General features: G+C 38.5%; 1 protein-coding gene across 1 annotated transcript in view; it reads left to right on the forward strand.

The window, feature by feature from the left end:
- The window catches only part of ITGA8 (integrin subunit alpha 8), a 166,457-nt gene that overhangs the window by 50,395 nt on the left and 92,338 nt on the right, over window positions 1–23,724 (forward strand). The window contains exons 12-13 of the mRNA XM_046679408.1: window positions 9,629–9,834; window positions 12,111–12,302. Of these exons, the coding sequence (XP_046535364.1) occupies window positions 9,629–9,834; window positions 12,111–12,302 (398 nt within the window). The remainder of the gene's footprint in view (window positions 1–9,628; window positions 9,835–12,110; window positions 12,303–23,724) is intronic.

The following is a 23,724-nucleotide window of genomic DNA, read 5'->3' on the forward strand; positions in this document are numbered from 1 at the left end:
ACTGCTCTAAAAAAAAGCCTATTAATTAAATTTGCAAAAACAAAACCGGAAGGGGGATAGGGACGATGGGGAGGGATGCAATTTTAAATCAGGTAGATAGGAAAGGCCTCGGTGTTACGGTTATGACTGGGGCAAGATCTAGTGGAGGTAAGGGGAGCAAGTCACCGCGGTATGTGAGGAAGAGCATTCAAATTCCCGGAGGCGGCAGCTGCTGGCATATTCAAGGAACATGCGAGAGGCTTGGAGAGGTAAAATTGGGGCACAGAATCATGATGGTTTGTGAGCTCCTGCCTTTACTTCAACCTGCTTTACACAGTGCCACACAGATTCTGCCATGGATAGAATGTTCCAAGAAGGATGCATCATCTTATGAGCCACTGGAGGATTCTAAGCCAGGGAGTAGGCTGCTCTGACTTTGGTTCTAGCAGGCGTGCTCTGTCTGTTGGGTCTCCATGGCCGTGAGGCCTCCTGGGATCCCGTTGCCACAACCAGCTGAGGCAGGACAGCGGCTTGGACCAGAGCAATAGGAGTGGCAAGAAGCAGAAGTGGTTACACTCTGGATATATTTTGAAAGTATAGTCAAATTGCAATCTTATCCTGGAAGCAGATAATTTAAAATTAAATTGCTTTAATCTTCAGCTGTCTAGGTTATGAAAGAAAAGTAACAACTAGGATCACCATTCACAATTTCCAACCTGGATGTATTTGTCATCAAAGCCTTTTAGCAATTTAGAAAGAAAATGGCTAAAGAAGAACTTGAGTCCAAAATATGGCATGTTGTCCAGATTTAGGAAGCCCATTCTCTAGTGAAAACAAAAAATCCCACAGTGGCCTTTGTGATACACATAGACACAAGTCTCTCAAAAATGGCGACACAATTAGCACAAGGGTTTCCTCCCTGGGAGCCAGGCAGCATTTGATAAGGCACAGATTAACTCAACGTGTTCCCTTCCGTAGTTCACTCTGTTTTGAATCCTTTCACCTCTCCCCCAGTTTCACAGTGTGTGCCCTGCAGCGCACTGTCTTGCATTCACTCTAGTCTATAGCAAAGTTTTGTGACAATGTTTATAGTACGTTTTTTGCCAGTTAAGAACAAAATAGAAAACTTGTGAGAAAAGGACATCGTTGGTTTCCTGCTGATCAAAACAACATGGTAGTCACAAACATGGGAATTTTCTGGTGATGATTTGTTCTTTCTTGATGTTCTTAAAAATTGCTATGCATGCTATTTCTTTTTTCTTAGGCAGTATATGCTGAATTCTTTAGACTGCATTGAAAAATGCATCCATTATCTTAATATTGCCATTCTTAGAGATAAAGTACCTGTAGATTCTTAGTCTGCATGTAATTTGCTGTTTTTCATTACTGAGGTGCTATGTAAATTCAAGGTCTTATTATCAATGAGTATGTTATGAAGTCATTGAGAACCTTTCATCCCAACTGAAGATAGACAACTCACATAAAGTCTGTGATTATAATAATGAAGATATAATCTCCTATTGACTTTGCAGCACCTGTGTGTCTAGAACAATCACTTGATACTGTTGGCTTTCAAATAGACACAAACAAGGAAAGCATGGCATTTTGTGTTTCCTGCATTATCTTTGATCCCAGGATGGGGGCCTGAAATCACTAATAACAGTGACAACTGGTGACCTCACCTCCCTGGATTGGTGCTCATCCTCAGGGATGGTACAAAACAACCCATCAGGGCAGAGACACAAACCTTTAGTCCCTCAGAATCTTAGCAGAAGAAGAAAAGAAAGACAGTAAATCATATGTGTGTCAGTGATTTTTCCTGAGCTCCTGTGACGGCTCCATGTTAGGCGCCATGTGGGCTCGTTTTGAGAAAGAGTGCTTTTGTCATTCTCAATTTCTGACAAGATTTCTAGCAGACATCCTAAGGCTGCGTGGGATTTTGCTCTAAACACAAATGATTATCTCAAAGTTTTCCTGAATGTTATATATCTGGTCTGCCGAGTGTCTTAGCCGTTCCAAATGCATAAATCTCTATTCTCCACTGAAACTATTGTAGGACCTAATATTGCTATTAAGCAACAAAATTTTATCATGCATGATTAGCAGACAATGTTTTTTACCTCTCGAAGAGCTTCCATGTGTAATACGTCTAATAACACAGGACAATCCATACTACAATCCGGTGAAGCTATCTAAAATTCATCATGAGGAAACCGAGGCGCAGAAGTTAAGTGAATTGCCCAGGATCGCACAGTAATTAGGGGAAGGTCTTGATTAGTTCCCAGACCTTCTGCTGACTTACCCAACAATTCTTTCTTTACTACATGCAGAGAACTTTTTAATGAGCTTTATAAAATACCTAGTAGGGAAAATATGTATCTAAGTTCAGCCTTCAAGTGTTTATGATCTGTCAGTATTAGCAATTTTCAATCTAATGGGTGAGTAAAATGACTGGCATGCTTTTCACTTACTTTTAAAAACTGGGAAATGGGATAAATTAGTATATTAGTCACTGAAGAAATCCAATAACCTTTTTATTTTTTTAATAAAAATTGTTTAAGGTGTACAACATGTGTTTTGATATATATATACATATACATAGCATATATGATGTACATATATGTCACGTATGTGTAATGATCACTACATTGAAGCTGATTAATATATCCATATAGGTGATCCATCTATATCCATGCAACTATGTAATCCATCCTTCACATAGTTATCTTGTGTGTGTGTGTGTGTGTGTATGATGAGAGTACCTGAGCTCTACTCTCTTAGCAAATTTCCATTATACAATACAGTATTATTAGCTATAGTTAATATAACCATGCAGTACACTAGATCTCTACAACTTATGCATCCTACATAACTGCAACTTTGTACCCTTTGACCAACATCTCGCCATTTCCCCCACCTCCCCATCCCTGGTAACCACCATTCTACGGTCTATGAATTCAACTTTTTTAGATTCCACATATATTTATGCACATATAGATCTGTCTATCTATATGTGCATACATATATGTAAAAACATATAGCTATGGTCTATATACACATATAAAATCCATATAGATTCCAATAACCTTAAATAAGGATTGTGATAGAAGAATAACCGGTGTATGTGTTTAAGTGTTTTACTCTATTTTGGCTATTGATAAGAATCTACATTCCTATTGCCTAAGTGTGCATTTTATTAATTTCCATTATTTTTATAAACAAGGTCTTCCACTTTATAAAAATGTAAAATCATAATGTCAAAGTTATCTTCACCCAAAGAACTTTAAGATTGTCTTTAATGATGCTAAAAACAACTGACTGATGAGGAAAATTCAGTTATAAATAGTTCTTAGTGTCATGGCATATAAGAAAACTCAGTTTGCTCCATGATCTTAAAAATAGCCGCAGTGATAGGCTGCATTTCACTGAGTCACTGGTTATGATTCATAAATGACTTTACAGACTCTGTAACTCCTACAATTTTTTTCTAATTCACAAAGCCCTTTCTAGCTTTCCCAGCGTTTATCAGTGATCAAAGAATAATCAGTGAGCATTAATCACCCAGCAGACTTCAGTACTAGAATCAAGATTTAATTCTCACTTTTTACCTAAATTCCTAATTTTCCAATAGCCTTTTTTTTTCAGGCCTGCATCTTTTAAACCCTGGATCTGAGTGGGTGTTGTGCATTGATTCAGAACATCACTTGGCTAGTTGACTGTTCATAATTCAGAAGTTGGGACTCCCCGCATTTTGTGATGTTGAACCAGACTTTCCTTTCTCCAGCCGAGAGATAATAACCACTGTTGTCCATGAGGCTTCCTAGTGAGCATTCTTTGACAACATACATCATCTTCTCTACCCACTATGCAACAAAAGCAAGGTGCCTAGGAATGCTCCAAAATCTCACCATCAGGAAAAAAAAGACAGTGTCATTAAGTAATGTGACCTAATAAGTAAATTGGTGGGAATTTTCTCCAATAATTTTTATTTAAAAAAATCGCCAAGTATTATGAGCAGACTCCAACAGCTTAGACCGAACAGTCATGTGCGTGCTGTTTGGTGGTTGACATTGTCAAGCCTGTGACTGTTTTGAAAATATAAACAAGCTGGCGAAATTAACTTCAGTTTGGTTATCTTAAGATAGCCAGAACTACAGACTCAGTCAATGTAAACTCTGTAAGGAATTTCTAGACAAACTTCACAACAAATGGAGATGGTATTTTTCGTCTTGAACCTAAGCAAGCCGTTTTCTTCTTATGGCTTTTGAAACTTGTGGTATTTCTACTATTTCAGAAATTCACAGAATTATAATTAAATCCATTGGGTTGTTTCTAGCCTCTGCAGGGCCAAAAGGAGCTAAATTTAAAGAGATTCTTAGCAATTAACTTGAGAGCATTTTAGAGAAAATTTATTTAAAAGGAAGCAGCTTTGGCTAATTGTGTTTTTGTGTTAGATTTAGTCCAAGTATGTTCTCTTATACAAGTTATATCATTATGATTGAATTAAGTAGAAAATCTAGAAAACCAAAACACAAAGAAGTTGTGAATTAAACTGACTTGTGTAATGTAATTGATAAGCTGTATTAGTTCTTGCCTATCATAAAACAATTAAATTGATTAAATATCAACTCTGGTAATATCAACTCTCCTAATCTGCATGGTTTTAATAAATAACAGCATTCTGAAAATCAGTCACGGACATTAGCATGCAATATGTACTATTGGGAAAAAATAAACAGTTTACATGTTAAATCAACACAATTAACACCATCTGGCTACAGAAAACTTGAATTCAGATTCTTCATACTGAATATTCTCATCAGTGGTTTCTCTCACCCTCTCTCTGTCTTTATCACTGTATTAATGCTTTGCTTTTCAGGAAAATATAATGCTTTTATCTCAAACAACACGTGAAGGATAAGAAATTGAGCCTTGCATTGTATTATATTAGAGTGGATTTAGACATTAAAAAGAAACACAAATAAAAACTGTGTGAATGCTACACAGAGATTTAAAGAAAACTATACTTAAACATTAAACATTTCAGATAAAATGAAATTTACTGTGTATATCCTACTATTATTAAATGCCTTTACACAGTAACTTAAATCTTATCCCAAACTACCAACATGACCCAAACAGCGAAGATGCTTTTTAGTGAAACTGTTACATATCAGAAAGTCACTATCAGAATATGTATCAGAAAGTCAGTGAAAAACATCTTTAATAATAAATATTGTAAAACTTTAAACTTGAATTGGGCATACAGTAAAAAAGGATCTGACAAATAAATTTTGAAATAGCCTAATAGCACATACAACCCTCTGCAGTGACTTTTTGCCTTGTGATCCGGAATAAAAAAATACGTTTGCCATTGCAAACCAGTACATACACACACATACAACTGAAACAAAAGTTTCGTGGAACAATATTTACCCTTATTATGTGTAAGCCGTTCACTCTGATATTTTCTATTGTATTCTATTTTGTTTTTAAAAATTGCTTGTCAAGACCCATTCAATTGATTTCACAATCCACTAATGAGTTGCAAATCAAGATTTAAAACACCATTCTAAACAATAGTAGTCTTAAGTGGCTCTTTTGTTGCTAATATAAAATCATATTGACACTAAGTGCGAAATATTCTACAAGGCACATTGTACCAATTAACTCTAAGACAGTTATTGTCTCTCACCCTTATGAGAACACAATTATAAATTAAAAACAAATGCCTTTCTCTTTTTTTGGCCTTTGGAAAATTTTAGAAGACTTACACTTAAATATCTAGGGAAATATAAGAAAGTAAATCAATGCTGTTATAATACTCCCAGAATCCAAAGAGTCCTGGGATGTGCTATCTTTCACAATGATAGGTCGAATAATTTCCTGTTTCTAGAACTTAGTGTTGCCAGTGAGAAATGTACTGAGCCAATTGTGTCAGTCCCAAGTCATGTTCCTCCCTCAGGGACCAATTATATGGCTTTGTTCCTTCTTTATAGAACGAGAAAATGGCCCCGCTCAATCTCTGCAGTAGAGAACCAATGATCTTAGACATCTTTGAACTATAAGGCAGCAACACACACAACTGGGTGTTTAACAAATGTTTCTTCTTACTGGCAATAATAATAACAGAAAGAAAGGCAACCAGGTTTCTGCAAGGGAAGTCCAGGGGCTGGAAAGGGGCAATCCTTGCTCCTCTTAGCCTGAAGCACAGTAGGTTGGCAAGCAATGGGATTTGTTTTTTAAGTAAACGTACCCAGAACATTTTTAAGAAAACGTTTTACCTAAGTATAGCAATCCAACTTATGTTTTGGAATCTGAAACCAAAATAATAGCCATTCCTCGGGTCTGTCTATCACAGCCCCCACTTCCTTCTTACAAGTTGGCCAAGTAACAGCTCAAGGGCTTTTCCATGTGTTGTGTCTCCTACTGTGGGAGACAAGTAAGACCCTATTCTAGAAGTGGCTCGAAGTCCCAGACTATCCCAAAGTTACATTTCACCTTGTTTCTGGCTCCTACAAGGTGGGAAAGCGAGAAGGGGAATGCATTTTAACAGGAACTCTTTCTGTTAACCTTGCTATAATGTAAAAATACTGTGTATTCCCTTCAGCGGCTAGCCCAGTGCCTTCATAATACCTATCATTTATTAAATATCATTGTCTAACTTGTGTGTATGTGTGTGTGTGCACATTTGTAGAGAAAGAGACACACGCAAAGAGAGAGATCTTTAGTGATGTATCCACTGCAGTAACTTATTTCTATATTCACATTTTTGAGGTAATGTAACTTGTTCAATACGACACAACTAGTTACTAAAAGATCCAGGTTTTAAATCTAGATCAAAATGACATCAAAACTCATGCTTTTCTCATATCTGGACTCAACTTAACTTTTCCAATTATCTTTTTTTGTTTGTTTTTTGTAGTCTTTATTTATTTTAGAGTAGTTTGGGTTCATGGAAAAATTGAGCAGGAAGTACACAGAGTTCACATTTCCTCCCTGCCCCCTCCACCCTCAGATTCCACTATTATTAACTTCTTTCATTGGTGTGGTACACTGGTTGCAATTGATGAACCCATGTTGATACGTTATTGAGTAAAGTGCATAGTCTGCATTAGGGTTCACTCTTTGTGTTGTACAGTTCTATGGGTTTTGTTGACTGCCTAGTGTCATGTATTGACCTACAGTATCATATAGAATAGTTTCATTGCCTTAAAAATGCCCTGTGTCCCACCTATTCATCCCTCTCACTTCTCTTTCCCCTGCCATCTACTAATCTTTTTACTGTCTCTACAGTTTTGCCTTTTCCAGAGTGTTATGAACTTGGAATCATACAGTCTGTAGCCTTTTGAAACTGTCTTCTTTTACTTAGTAATATGCATTTAAAGTTCCTCCATGTTGTTTTGTGGCTTGGTGGCTCATTTCTTTTTATTGCTGAAGAATATGCTGTTATATGATGTATCACAGTTTGTTTATCCATTCACCTACTGAAGGATATCTTGGTTGCTTCTAATTTTTGGCAATTGCAAGTTTTTGTGTGGCTGTAAGTTTTCAACTCATTTGGGTAACTACCTAGGAGTCTGATTATGGGATCATGTGGTAAACCTATGTTTAGCTTTGTAAGAAACCACCAGACTGTTTTCCAAAGTGGCTGTGCCATTTTGCATTCCCACCAGCAATGAATGAGAGAGTTCCCGTTATTCCACATCATTGTCAGCATTTGGTGCTGTCAGTGTTTTGGATTTTAGCCATTCTAATAGGTGTGTAGTGATATGGCATTGTTGTTTTAATTTGCAATTCCCTAATGATATATGATATTGAGCATCTTTTCATATGCTTATTTGCCATCTGTATATCTTCTTTGATGAGGTATCTGTTCAAATCTTTTCCCAATATTTAATTGGGTTGTTTTCTTATTGTTCCTATTATATATTATATACATATAATATTGATTATATATAGTGTCATATAATATATAATTAGATTATATTTTATGTTAAGTATTATTATTGTTGCTATTTCATGTTATTGAGTTTTAAGAATTCTTTGTATATTTTACTTTTCCAATTAAAATCTTTGGCACCCTTCTAGCATGGAGCCCACCTGGACCACTCACTGTTCCCTGACTCTACTCAGGGACACTTGCCTTGGCTTACAGCACTGCCACCTGGAAAACCTTCCTCTAGATCCACCTGTCAGAATCCCACCCAAGTCCAAAGCCATCTCCTCCATGAGCCTTCATGAACTCTCTTGAAGTGCCAGCTCTCTCCCCCATCCGGGATCTCCAGCATTGAGTTTGGATTATTCATCTAATTTTTCCCACTCTGCCTTGTTTATAACTATATGAGTAGCAATTTGTAACTTGATTAGGACTTGTAAATTAATTAGGAACAGAGTTGACCTAATAGTCATTATTTTCTTTACATTACTTATCACAATATCTTAAACATAGTCGGGACACGGATGTCTCTTGAATCATGCTGAGAAACAGACAGTAGAGGAACACTACAGGGAAGGCAAGAAAGTTGGAGAGAGGCAACTCAGAGTGATATTGCAGTGTCTTGTAGATTGCTCAGATCTTAAAGGAGGTTTCTTGTTCTCAGTAACTGCTGCCACCTCATCCCTGCCTTTTAGATTAATGATAATATTTTTGGTTTACTTGGCAAACCTCCACGTGTTACCTAATCTATATAGGCATAAAAGTCAAATGCAGATTTGTATTTCTGCCTCAGGTCATTCTTCGGATTATGGCACATCCCAGGATAGGTGTGTCTTCAGACGAATTTTCATAGAGGTCATTAGTATAGATCAAATTATGAATTTTGGTCAATGTGACTTTTCTTAAAAACTTCAAAATAAAAATAATTCATGCATATGTTTTTAAAAAATGAAATCGCTTAGAATTCTTTGTTGTGTTTCTCTTCATGACCATCTGGCTCTCTCTGCGAAGAAAATACTTTTAACTACTTTTATATTTTGTTCTCCTAGTAGCTATGTCGTCATCTCTAAATAATTTGCATAGCTGTTTGTTTCTTGAATTTTTTCAACCTTAAATATTATCTATTAGTATCCTACTATAATATCTCCATTTATAAAAAATAACTATAAATTCTCATTAGGGATGAAAATTTTGTTTTCTTTCTTTCTAGCCAGTACTATAACCCCTTCTGAACTGTTTTATTTAAATGGAAGTAACCAGAGGAAAGAGGAAAACAAAATTTATTTTAAACCTTATTACTACAAGAAAACTTCATAGTTTAAATGTATAGTTATATAAATTGTAGGCAACCTCTAATCTACTTTTAGAAAAACCTATTGAGGTCTTTTTGGTATGTTTTACTTGGGTAACTAAAGTTTCTGGAAATGCACTAAAAAGCTGAAAAGGGTAAAATATCTGTGGTTTTCTTAAAGTTTTCTATGCATTTTTAACATAGTTAAAAAGCTCAATGTGATAATTTAACAACTCTTATTTCCTTCCAGCATCCTATTCCATAGACATAACAAAGCAATGAAAGAAATATGATGACTGTGAAATGTCCCTTGGAAAAGGAAAAATACCAGTGGAAATGTACTAATCTATTTGATTAAAAAGTACCGAAAAGAATCTCACGCCTGCCAGTGCACTGACCTCGCTCTTTGTTCCCTGCAGAATGGATGACGTGTTGATTGGGGCACCTCTCTTTATGGAACGCGAATTTGAGAGCAACCCTAAAGAAGTAGGACAAGTTTATCTGTATTTGCAAGTGAGCGCTCTTGTCTTCAGAGACCCACAGGTCCTCACGGGCACTGAGGTTTTCGGGAGATTCGGTAGTGCTGTGGCACATTTAGGAGATCTGAACCAAGATGGATACAATGGTAATTCACACAAACGTGTGCAAGTAGTTTAAGTAACTGTTTATGTTAATTTCATGCAACTGCTATATGAAGTAAACAACGGGCATCCTAAAGTATTCTCAGTGGTGTGTGTGGTACAGTTATTATTGGTTTTTAATAAATCATCAAAAATCTCAAAGCAATTTAGAGTTTATACGTTTTGGCTGATATGGATGTTACATGGAAATTTTTTCACCTTGGTTTAGGGCGTCATATAACAGCTCTAAATAAAGGCAGCAATTACTTTTCAAATTGATATTTGGATTTAGTGACTTGAAGAGAACTAGAATATCTTCTATGTGTACAGAATCTATACAAAGAAATACATGTCGATATATCAGCAAGTATGCTGCCTTCTGATTAACCCGTATGGGTTCTATACAGGTTACGCTGAATTTTAATTGGTCTGTAAACTTTAGCTGGAAGGTAGCTTCAAGGTTTGCAGTAAAGTAGTGTTAAATTCCTAGTTTAGGATTGTGGTTCTTTAAGTTAGGAATTTGTGAATGCCTGCTAAGAACCCTCTCCTCAGAAAAATGTGCAAGCTCACACAAAATTTTTCATCCATTTTCAGGACCTTTAAATTAAGAACCAAGGAATGGTGGGTTTCTTGAAGTTTGAGGAAGTAATTTGTTCCAACAAAATAGCCTAGGGAATATTTGCATCAGATCAGTATTCATTAGTACCTTTGGCAAGTGGTATTGTACTTTTATGATTTCTTTGAAAAAACATGTCTCAGCAATGTATGGCTAGCCATTTTTAAAGTCCCATAAAACATAAATGCATATTAAAAGCTCATGGTAGCAGGAAAATTTTTTTGAAAATACAAGCTCATTTTTAACTGATTTGCTGCTTTCAAAAACTGCCATATTCTTGAGCATCCTAGTAAAATAAATAATGGTAAATTATCTAAATATTCATCATATTTTTTTCTGTTTGTCTTTTCTCTAACACCCTTAATGATATTTTTAAGAGGAAAGAGAGGCAGTTTTAATGACATAAAAGGGATTCTGCCTCTATGAGCCTTGGTGGTCCTTGGGTATAAAGAGGGTAAAATAATGCCAAACTGGGGCAAAACTAGGGGACAGATGTAGACTCATTGACTTAGAGGAAGTGAAGAAAGTGCCCCTTTCCACTTACCTACCATGTGACAATATCTTTATTTTCTACAACATTCTGAGTTTTTAGATCACTTATCTTTACCTGTTAAATGAAAGTGGATTTGTGATCCTCATTCTGTGGTCGAAGCCTCATAATGGTCATGTGGTCAAAATTCACGATTTATCCAGCCTTAACAGACTTACCTAGGAACAACGAGAAATGAATGAATGATAAAATGAGGACAGATACTGTCATTCCCTTGGGTGGACTATTGTGTGATTGGTCATCTTTCTCATGTAAAACTGAGCATTTGTGTGTACTGTTTAGAAGACTTCTGATGAACACAATGTGTGGAAGGTTATTATCATTCAGTACTATATTTAAGTGGGAGTTGGGCAATAGGGATCCTTCTAGGTTTCCCAGTGTCTTCAACTATAAAATGGGTCTTGCCTACCACATGGGATGATGTAATCATTCATTAAATGATATAACCTTTGTGAAAGAGGTTGTTTCTTTTAACAAGAAATTCTCAGGTACACTGCCCAGGTGCCTCACCTGATCTACTCACCAGTGAAGGAGCCAGCTCTCGCTGTCCCTCACTAAGTGTTCATGTAGACTACCCTCTGGCTGCTCCTCAAATGGGCCAAGCTCCCTCCACCTTTGGGCCTTTGCACAGCGGTTCCTTCTGCGCTTCCCTCTGATTTCACGTGGTCAGTTCTGTCTTGTCCCTAGATTTCAGTTTCAGTATCGGCCTTAGAGATACCTTGACTGACCTCCTAATCTAAAGAAGAATCCAGCCACTCTCCATCACATCAACACTTTTAAGATTCTCTACATAGCATTTGTCACTTTTCATCTTTTCTTGATTATTTATTTATCCAAATTGTGTATTATCCACACTAGAATGTCAACTTTCTAAAAGCAGTGTCTGGTTCACTGTTGTACCCACTGCATCCGACACAGAGTAGTCACTTGGTAAATATTTGCTGGACGGATAACAGAGAACAAATAATTTATCGTTACTGTGTGACTACAAAATTTTTATGGAAAACTTAATAAGCCCTTTGGACTTCATGATAATGCTCTTCAATGATATTTAATTCTATTTCGAAAACACTCTTCTTTATTTCAAAAATATGTTTATGCGTCTCTGCTTGTAGACATTGCCATCGGTGCACCCTTTGCAGGCAAGGATCAAAGAGGCAAAGTGCTCATTTACAACGGGAACAAGGATGGCTTAAACACCAAGGCTTCCCAAATCCTGCAAGGAGTGTGGGCCTCACAGGCCGTCCCTTCCGGATTCGGCTTTACTTTAAGAGGAGATTCAGACATCGACAAGAATGATTACCCAGGTAAGGTTTTCTTTCTTTCCCCAAGAGAAAGAATCCACTGCCCAGAGAGCCCCTTCTCTGGAAAATGCATCATGTGCAAGCAGTTCTTTCACAAAGCCAAGGGCAAAGCTCAATGGCACAGGTTTCTTGTGTATGATTTCAAAGTGACTTCACGAGAATCTAAAGGCAGACAAAACAAACCCTCCTTTTCTTGGCAAGAGACAATGTTAGAAAGGCAAGATGCTTTTAAAAAACTTCAGTGGACATAAAACTTGTCAACTTTGCAACAAGTTTTTATTTGAAACCCCTCAGTAATCTGGTCTCCATTGACAAAGACAGCTCGCATCAGATTCTTTCCTAAGCAATTTATTTTAACCCTGTAATTCTCTTTTGAGCTCATAATGCCTATTGACTTATGAGTCTCAGCATTTCTATTGGAAAGCTCACATTTTTAGAGCACATGTATTTTCCAGCCATGTTTTGTGGTTTTCCAAAGATAGATTGAATATTTTTGAGTGGAACAGAAAGAACTGATTCATGATAGAGATCATAAACTATTGGTGATTACCTAATTCACATTGAGGACTCATGGAAATCCATACAGCACAGAGATAATTCATGTTTTGTGCATACTATATGGAAATATGGATTTGTCTGATGAGATTGAGTAATCAGGGTTTTTAGCAGAGAACATTAGACTTCTTGGTTTTATGGTTCAATTTTTACTTTTATGTTGGTTATTTTAAGATGGTTTCAATAAATTCTTAGAAATCATTAATAGTCAACTGACAGCTTTAACTGTTTATTAAAACCTTGTCTCTTTCTCCCACCCCTCCCCTAAGTGCATATTTTCCACATGTAGAGCTTTCTCTGGTTTGGGGCAGCATTCCAATCAACTGACTGCCTAAATATACATCACTAATTTCAATCCTTTGGCTTTTTCTTCCCCTCTGGGATTAGGCAAAAATACTGCAACAAATTCTTATAGATTTGCCAGAAATCTTTCATGGCACTAACAAAGACATCATAGTGGGCTCAAAGCGGATTTAGTATTATATTGTATGCCAATACTTCCTTCCTGCGACAATTACAAGAGTATCTAAAATTTATTTTCTCAGCTTATATTATATTAGTCTAATCAATGATGGTTAGTTTTTTACTGAGGGACTCATACATAATATATTCTATTTTAAGTAATCCAAAAATTAGGTCCTTTATGTGATTCCTTCCCAAAATATGTCAAGGTGCTTAATGAAATTCAACTCCTGGGTTGCAACTTTAGATAAACAGTTAATTTAGAAAGTTATTGCTATGCGTTCTGCTTGCCATCGTCTTCCCTTAGTACCAAGGAAATCTGATGGACAGATGGCTGTGCCTCCACAACGTAAAGGAAATAAGGATGTACCGATGCATAGCCAGTCCATTGACTGCTGTTGAAGTCTCCTAAATAAGGGACAAGAAGGAAAGGAACATGAAGCACCTTTTCTCTCAATATTCTCTCCAGGGAGGAGGGGCAAAAAGTAGCTGTGGAGGGAAAAGAGGAGTTAAAGTAAGTGCAATGTTAGTAATGGATCACCTCTTAGTTACGTCCTTTGCATCCCTTCTTAACAATCAGAAAAAGGTCATTGAAGCCATTCACTGGTTGATAACTTTATCTGATTCAGTTTATAATAACTAATGATGTTAACGCAGTGTACCTGTCCGTCTGTAAAGTAAAAATTCTTTACTAAGACAGGACCATTAATGCCGCTTCTTTGAATTTTTATCCCTCAAGATAGTCTTGAGACCTTCAGAGTTTCTCTCTACATCTTAGTTACTAGACCTGGTTTCTGGTCCCAATTCTGCCTCTCAAATGAGAACATGGCTATCTTGTGATTCATGATCCTATAACATATTCCCTAATCCTCGTCTTCTTGCAAAAAGAATGCCAAGAATGCCACTCAAAGACGCGTTTTTATCTTGACGTCAAGTTGCCAAGAATCCATCAAAAGGGAAACTGCCTTATAGACAGGCGACAAGGTCCTGTCCACTGGCATAGCAGATTTGAAATTTGCAGGCATAATTCAGTAATTAGACAGATAACTTTCCTCATTTTCCTATACATGAATTCCATTTAGCTTCTCAAGCCTCCAGGTCCATCATGGTGGAAAACCCTAACCTTGAAGTCACTTCTAGATTCAGACTTAAGCTCATTTGGGTACACGTTCCTTCAGATTTAAGACTCTCTCCTTCCTGCCTCAGCAGCCACTCTCCCAAGGAATGGAGTAGCAGGGGATGTGCCTTCTGTCTGGGGATTTGGAAAAGAAGCATCTGGCCCCAGGGCATCATCTGTCATTATTGGCCTCTAGCTGAAGGATAGCTCCATCTCTCGTGGTCTTTGCTCAATCTTCCTTGGTTAATTCCGTGTCTGTGTAGTGACTACTCTCAAAAGTTCCACATGTCCTGGGTTGTCATCCTATTTTGGCCTCTTCTGGTCCACTTTCAGCAAGTGGTGCCACCGTTGGGACTCAGATATTCTCAGGTTGGGTCTCAGGTTTCTGAGATTGCCCTTAGGTTTATATGCCTAGATTATTCCTTTAGCCATTGCCAGTTTCCACCTAGGCACCATGTTACTTCAGCACTTAATGGGGTTTCAGTCTTCTTGGGTTTTGCCTGGAAAGTAGCAAAAGCCTTCTTTATTGGGTGGCATTCTTTCCAAACCCAAAGTTCCTTTTATAAACTCTATGTTCTAGGCCTTGATGATCTGTCTTGTGATTTTCCAAACCAGTCCTTTCTGGAACTTAAAAAGAAATACAATTTTCCTTTTCTCTGGGATCCTGCTCTTTCAAATCAAAGGAACTCTGCCTTCAGACTCTTGTGCCTTCTTATGAGTTTCAAAATCCATTCAACAAATTGACTTCCTTCTAGGATGTGTCTATCTGGTCATCCTCTAGAAGCAGTGGTTCTCAATCTTGGCTGAATATTAGAATCACCTGGGGAACTTTCAAAAATGCATTTACTGGGGGCTGGCCCCATGGCTGAGTGGTTAAATTCATGCCCTCCACTGCAGGCGGCCCAGTATTTCGTTGGTTCGGATCCTGGGCACGGACATGGCACTGCTCGTCGAGCCACACTGAGGCAGCGTCCCACATGCCACAACTAGAAGGACCCACAATGAAGAATATACAACTATGTACCAGGGGGCTTTGGGGAGGAAAAGGAAAAAAATAAAATCTTTAAAAAAAAAAAATGCATGTACTGAGGTCACCCTCCAGACCAATTAAGTCAGAATCTCTATGGGTGGAACTCAGACTATGGTAACGTGTTTAAGTGACCTGGGTGAATCCAATGTACAAGCCAGCTGGGAACTAAGGCTCTAGAGCAAGGGTTCCCCACTTTGATGAACATGTGGATCACCTGGGCACCTTGTTCAAATGCAGATCCTGATTCAATAGGTCATTTGGGTGAGAAAGAGTCCTCATTTCCAGCAAGTTCCCAGTTGATACCATTGCTGCTGGTCTTCACACCACATCCTGAGTGACGAGCTCTGAAACAGTGAGCACACCAGTCACCTCCTGTTTCTTAATAATGGCTAACTGCACGGCACCTCTCAGATGTTTTGATTTACCAAGTATGGGATGGGGTTCACGGATTTGTGGTTTTACCCAGGACCCTACTTTGAGAAACGCTGCTCTCAAGTCTTTGTGTTCGGTTCCCATGCCTACAGTAGGCAGATGTGCTGTTTTTCTTTTGGCAAGAACCTGTTAGCTAAGCTCTGGCATTTCATTTGTTCTTTACTGGGGGGGTCAAACCAACCCGAGGCTCTTTTCTCCAGGTTGCCTCTGTGAGGTGACCACCATGGGGATGCTCGGGTGCACCACACACTACGGCCTCATCTGGGAAGATTAAGGAAGGCCCATTGAAAATGTTTAACTTTTCATGTACTCCTCTACATTTCGTGAAAGTTATCTGTGCCTTTAAAATGATGCCTCACTGACTTTCATTTAAAATATAGTATCATGTTTGCTAGGACTTAACACACTTTAACCTGGCTTAAGCCATAAAAGGAGATATTTATGTTAAGGCTACAGGAATATCTCAAGGGAACCTAAGGACAGGGACTCTGCCAGGTCCCTGACAGGGACTGACTGGGATCCAAGATTGTCAGGACTTTCTTTTTTTCTCTTACTCTGGTCTTTTCTTCTCTCTGACCATCTGCTTTCCTCTCTCTGCCGACCATATTTCTCTGAGCACATAGTACTGGAGTTCCACAGTTTGCATGTAGCAGTTGTACTCGCTCAAAGAGACTGTCTCCAGTTTACCTTAGTCCCACATCCTGGGGAAGGGAATCTGACAGGCTCTGAGGCAAAGGGTGACATTTTCCAAAAAAATACAAGTTGACTTGGGGACTGTGCAGGTATTCCAATAGGTATCCACTCCGACTGCCCTGTAAAACAAAACAAAACAAAGAAAAATGGCCCTAGGAAATAGGAATTAGAGTAAGATATGAAAAAAATAAAAGAAAAATTTATTGTATTTTAAAAATGAAATAATAGGGGCCGCCCCAGTGGCATAGCATTTAAGTTCGCATGCTCTGCTTCTGCAGCCTGGGGTTTGCAGGTTCAGATCCTGGGCGTGTCCCTACATTGCTCATCAAGCCATGCTGTGGCAGCATCCCACGTATAAAATAGAGGAGGATTGGCACAATGTTAGCTCAGACACAGTCTTGCTCAACCAAGAAAGAGGAAGATTGGTAACAGACATTAGCGCACCAAAGAAAAAAAAAGAAATAATAAAAATGATTTTCAAATTGCTCAGCACTATTTTTGTGTTCCTTTTGTTTCAATGTTTAAAGGAAAAATAAGAAATTAATTCAGTCAAAAAATATGTATTAGCATCTGCTATGTACTAGACATTGTGCTGGGACTTGGGGGGGGGGGGGGTGCAGTGGCAAACCAAGCAGAAACAGTCACTGCCTTTGCAGAGCTGACATCCTAGGGAAGAAGGACAGACAGTTAAACAATTACAGCAAAATGTGAGCAGCACTGTAATGGGAAAAGTAGAGCTTACCATGGGACCTGTGGGAAGGATGCTCTTCCCCATCTACAGAGGCGGGGGAAGACTCCCGTATGAAGACACCTCTAAGTTAACCTCACATGAAGGCTGAGTAACAGATGGCCACAGGGTAGAGACAAGCAGAGGGAACAGCAGATGTGACAGCCCAGAGCTAGTAAGAATGCATGGCTACCAGAGCCACTAAAAGCCATTCTGCATCACTGGTATATAAATAGGATGTGAGGCTGGAGAGGTAGGCTGGAGCCAGATGGAGAAGCCATTCTTGATTTGGGCTTTATACTGAGGAGAATGGGAAGGCACTTTAGAAGTGGCGCTCTGGCTGTGGTGCAGAGAATGGACTGGTAGGGCACCCTATTGATGCAGCTCAGTTAGAGATGACAGTGGCCTGAACCCACACAGTGGCAGTGGGGTGTGGGAAAGTGGATGGATGCAAGAGTTTTTTGGGAGATGGGCTCAACAGGACTTAGTGACTGTTGTATGGGGAGGTGGGGGCAAGGGCGAAAGAGAGGGTGGATTTTGAGTGACTCCCAGTTTTTTGGAGTTAGCAGCTAGCTGGATGGTGGTGCATTGACTGAAACAGGGAATGTTGAGAAGAAGCAGAACTGTGGGGAAAATGATGATCTTTCCCCCCCGAGTCTGAGATGTCTTGGCCCATGCAGGGGTGATGCGGAGTAGCATGGGTAGGATGCTCCAGGAAATGGGAGGCCCAAGGCTCAGCCAGGGTCTCTAGGCACTGAGCGGGGCAGGCTCTGAGGTGGTGGCTGTGCTTGACGCCAGCACAAGGAGTGAGTGGGATCTGGTCAGACTTCCTCATCAGTGATTTAGGATCTGGAGTCCTTGCCCAAAGCTTTCTGAACCCTCTTGTCACCTGCTCAGGGTCTTTTTCTCAGTCTGTCAAATTATAAACTCAGGAAATGAAGGACGTGAGTGGTGCCTTCACACTGGATTGATGAATAATTCTTTTTGTATCTTGGCTGTTGTGTTGGCTTTCTCCAGGATATCCTAGAATAGAAGAATTTGCAAATTTGTGAAATATTTAAGTATTCAAATACAGATCTTTTTTGGAATAGAATAGTATATTACATTTGAAAAGCTTCAAGCACAGTTGCTGAAGATTATGCTTGTGAATTTTAAAAGCATATTATGAGAAAAATATTGTTGGCCTTTAGACATCTTATAATTATTTGGTCTTAATCAAATGAATCACCTGAAGAAAATGTACAAGCTCTGTGGCTTCATATACAGGCACCTTCGAGTCTCCTGACATTACTTCCAGAACCCAGGCTAATTCCATGATCAGGGCTGCTGCAAATGATATGCAGGTTGTGCCCAGCCAAGAGACAACTGGGGGCAAATTCATATACCAAGGGAGGGAACAGGGGTGTCTTTTTAAACGCACACACAGGCATGATGTGGGCTTTCAGTGGCCCTGTTCTGGGTCCTCCGTTCTAAATAGATGAGAAACAAAATCCCAAACCCTGTCACTTTACCTACCCGGTCGCCTGCAGAATTCATGCGAAAACAATGTGAAGCAAACAGGTTTGAGATTCTGAATCGAATGACTCAAACCAGTTGGAATTGTTATGGTATGTAACACACTTGAAAAGCTGTGCTTACCAAAAGAGATGGTTTCTGATGGGGTTCAGGTGGGTTTTTACCCATTCCTGAGTGAACACTTGTCACTCATTTTAGGTGCCCGAATGCTTAGCAGCTATTTCTAAAAGCATAGCAGCATTGGCTTCCCCGGTCTTCGTTACCTGCCTTCTTATCCATTTATGGGCCAGCTGCTATGAAATCTACCTATGATTATGGCGGGGCACACACATGGCCCCATTTGTTAGACAGCAGCAAGAACTCTTTCCATGTTCTTGACACAACCCAGCTGCCTTTTACAGGAAGAAAGAATAAAGTTGATTATGATGTTTGATATATATTTTTTCCATCCCCAGACTGACTAGAAATCAGCTCACAGAGTACCTGCAATAATCAAAAGCACAGACGTGCAAAAGGTGGTTTGATTTATATTTACTCTTCGTCACACGATCTCTTCTGCACGTTACAGATGTTCTGTGTTTGAGCAGGACCAGATAGTCTTCTTGCCTTAGGGAAAAAGAACACTAGCAAAGAGCAGGCATGGGGCCAATTAATTACTAACATTATTGGAATTATAGCAACTGTTACTACTGATAATTAAGAGTCCAAAGCATTCCAGCCATTGCTGGAAAATACAGTTCATGTCCATTGGAATATTATTTTTGAATCTCTCTCAGGCACACATACATATACTCACAGTTATATATATGTGTGTGTGTGTGTGTGTGCGTGCGTGTGTGTGTATTTTTTGTATTTACGTGCATGTGCACAGCAGGAGAGTGTATGGGGTAAGATTGGATGACACCCCACTTCTTTCTTTTTGGGAAACATCAAACCAATATAAAAATCACCATATTAAAGTTAGCAGAGTGGCTGTGGACAGGAGAAAAGAAATCTGGCTGCCTGGGTTCAGAGTCCCATCCACCACTGATGAGCTCTGTGACACTGGACAAGTTATTTGAGGTTCCATTTCCTTATCTGGTATTATGGGGCTAATAATACCTACTTCCCTGGGTCGTGTGCTTGCACTGTCTGGATTGGGAGAGGATTTTTACAAAATGTTGTGAAACGGCTTAGAATAGGAACGGAAATCCATTTGATTCACATGAACAGAATCAAAGCTACTTTATACTTCACAGACTTATTGGGCCACATAAGATGTTGAAAAACTGCATTCTAGGATTCTGGAGATGGACAGCATAGGTTTAAAACTTAACTCCTCTGCTTCCTGGCTGTATAAGAGTGAAGCCATTTCTTAACCTCTCTAAACTCCAATTTCCTTACCTGTAAAATTAGATAGTAATATGTTGGTATAAAGAGGGAATGAGATTATTTATATAATATGAAATGAGATGATACATTTAAGCTAAAATGAGTTATGTAGAACATAGTTTAATAAATGGCAACTCTTCAATCAAGTTTTAAGATAAGACTCTATATCTTGGAGGTATTTTTTATGCATATTAGTTGATATCTTCTTTTGCTTACTCAGTTTCCATGGTACCCAATCGTAATTTACACTGCTATACTTGCTTCCTCTGTTCCAGACAAATAGGAATATGAGAATATGAACATAGCTATTGAGACTCTGCTCAGTTGAGAACCACTCATAAAATTCCTGCTGCTGCACCCTCACTAGAAGCTTCCCTAATATCATAAGTTGCTGCCCTCCTAAGATGTAATTCCACCACTCACCCCATCCTACTTCCACCTTTAAGTGGGAGATGAGGCATAATGGACTTCTTATACATCTCACTACTGTGACATACTGAGTGCCAGGAATGAAAAATGCTCAGCCCCTTAGCCATTTAAGAATATTTCATTTCATGTAAATTAGGCCCTAACTATGGTGATGACAATGGCAATTGAAAGGAAGGAACTGAGGAAATAATGTAAAAATGAAAAGGAGACAAGACTTAGTAAGGACTGGCTGAGAGGGAAGGTAGAGGAGGTGGGAGTGAGTAAGGAAGAGGTGATGTTAAAGATGATTCTGGAATTTTGATCCAGGGTACCCAAGAAAAGTTTGGTATAATGGACAGACATACAGAGACTTCGTTGTGGAAATATAGAGACTCTACTATAGAAATAATACTTTGAATAATTTTCCTAACATCTAACTTAACCGCTCAGTAATTCTCTAGACTTCTTACAATAAATATGGTCATCAGCACACATATATAAATGGGGGTCATAAATATTTTTGTTTCTGGCACCAAAATTCTTTTTCCTACTCAAAATACAGATGTGTTCCGGGTTTTATGTTGGTGCTCATTGGAAAACTAGGGTTGACTAGGGGAGTATCTTGTATACATTAATTGAGTGAAAGCATTTCAGAGAAGAAACAGCTGTGATAGTCAGGAATCCCTAAAATTCACTCATCTTGTCTAATCCCATTAAACATGATTGTATAACAAGGCCATCTGCTAAATGCACAGCCCAGACGTCGCAGGGTGGGGGAGGGGAAGTCCAGGTTTGGTTGAGGAGCAGAAATCTCCCAGGCTGTAAAACTGAAGAAAAACATGGGCTGCATGCCAAGACTATCGTCTCGTTCAGGCCCCTAATATACGATGATTATATCATGAAGCCGCCTCAGACAATTAAACCAAATGAAGTAAAATGACTCATCATCTCTTTTAATGAGTGCTTTGTGTGTTTGTGAGTGTGTGTGTGTGTGTGTGTGTGTGTATAAAGCAAACAGCCAAGCAAGAGAAAATCTACACAAGAGAACAAATAAAAGGGTGGCTTTAACCAAAAGGAATAATGCATTTTAATCAAACCTTGAGCTCCTTGAAATTGATTTGAAGTTTAGTTGAACTAAGTTCAGATCTTATAGTCAGAGTTTATTTTTACTTCTCAAACTACTACTCAAGTTTTGATGAAAAGCAAAACACTGTATTCTCATCGAGCGAGATTTTCATAGTTTCATTATAAACACGTTAGAATTTAGAATATTATGTTTCTTGTAAAAATATCTTAGGAATTTAGATTAAATTGATTTAATTACGTCAACTGAAAAAGTTCTTGGACTTGAAGGATTTGAATTGAGTAGTGTCATAAAGTAGAAGTAAAAATGAATGCAGAGATGAAAGACTTCAATTCTAGACCTGTTCTCCCAAGACAATGTGACTTTAGTAATTCAACCTTTCTGGGTCTTATTTTCCTTACTTGAACATGGTGTGGATAGATGGAATGCTTCTCCAAGGGTCTTTTTAAACTCTGGAGCTCTCTGATTCTATAATTCAAAATCTACACTCACCGCCTCCCAGATTTCTCTGTAATATTGGCTAAATTATTAACCCTTTATCCCTGAAAAAAAAAAAAAAACGAGTAAAACTATACAAGATTTTTTTCTTAACTTTTTCTTGAAAATAATTTCAGACTGACAGAAAAGTTGCAAAAATAGTACAGAGAGTCCCATAAGCCTCCCCCTAATATTAACATCTTATATAACTGTAGTACAATTAGCTATTTGCTAATCTATAGACCTAGTAGAAATTCTAATAGAATTTCACCATTTGTCCCACTAGTGTTCCTTTTCTAGTCCAAGATCTCATGCAGGATCCCACATTGCATTTCATTGTTATGTCTCCTTAGTCTCCTTAAATCTGTGACAGTCCGTTGATCTTGCTTTGCTGTCATGACTTTGATGCTTTTGAAGAGTACTGGCTAGACATTTTGAAGAATGTCCCTGCACTTAGATCTGTCTGATGTCAGCTCATGATTAGATTGAGGAATGTATTTTTGGCAAGAATACCACACAAGTGATGCCATGCCCATCTTGGTACATCATAGCAGGAGGTCCATGATGCCTGCTGTCTTTTTGCACATTGATCACTTGCTTGTGGTGATACTGGCCAGGTTTCCCGCTGTAAAGTTACTGATTTTCCCCTTGTATAATAAGTATCTTTGGAGAGATACTATGAGACTATGCTTATCCTGTTTCTCATCATACTTTTGCCTGCCTCATCTTTGAAGAGTCAGCCAATATTGAAAAATTGTGTCTTATATCCAAAGCTGGTTATCGATGATTGTAAAAATTACGTTAGAACTCCATCACACACCTGAACTGCGTCCCTCCACATACTTGAACTAGCTTCTAAGGTACAACTTTCTTACATTAGAATTGCAATTAATATAGAAAGAATGGCAAAAATAGAAAATATTGATTAGGCAGTAATAATTGGTGTAGGTGAGAATCATCAAGAGATCCTAAGATTAGCAGGCAAAAGTATGATGAGGTACAACTTTTCACAAATAAGATTAAATCTTTCATAAATACTTAACCCTAGAGTCTGTCCTAGACAGATTCAAATTATATCCCACTTGTAATTAGTAAATATGTCACTAGATAACAGAATTCTAACCATATGGCTATTACCTTTATATGCTACATGCCACCTGTCAGTTTAAGTTTTTTTTTAAATAGACTTTATTTTTTAGAGCAGTTTTTTTTTAAAGATTTTATTTTTTCTCCCCAAAGCCCCCCAGTACATAGTTGTATATTCTTCATTGTTGATCCCTCTAGTTGTGGCATGTGGGACGCTGCCTCGGCGTGGTTTGATGAGTAGTGCCATGTCCGCACCCAGGACTCGAACCAACGAAACACTGGGCTGCCTGCAGCAGAGTGCACGAACTTAACTACTCGGCCATGGGGCCAGCCCCTTTAGAGCAGTTTTATGTTCAAACAAAATTGAGCAGAAAGTACAGAGAGATCCCAGTTTCCCCACACACACACACGTGCAAAGCCTCCCCCATTATCTACATCTCCCATCAGAGTGGTACATTTGTTATCATT

Source organism: Equus quagga, chromosome 12 (genome assembly GCF_021613505.1).
Source record: "Equus quagga isolate Etosha38 chromosome 12, UCLA_HA_Equagga_1.0, whole genome shotgun sequence".
NCBI classification, from domain to species: Eukaryota; Metazoa; Chordata; class Mammalia; order Perissodactyla; family Equidae; genus Equus; species Equus quagga.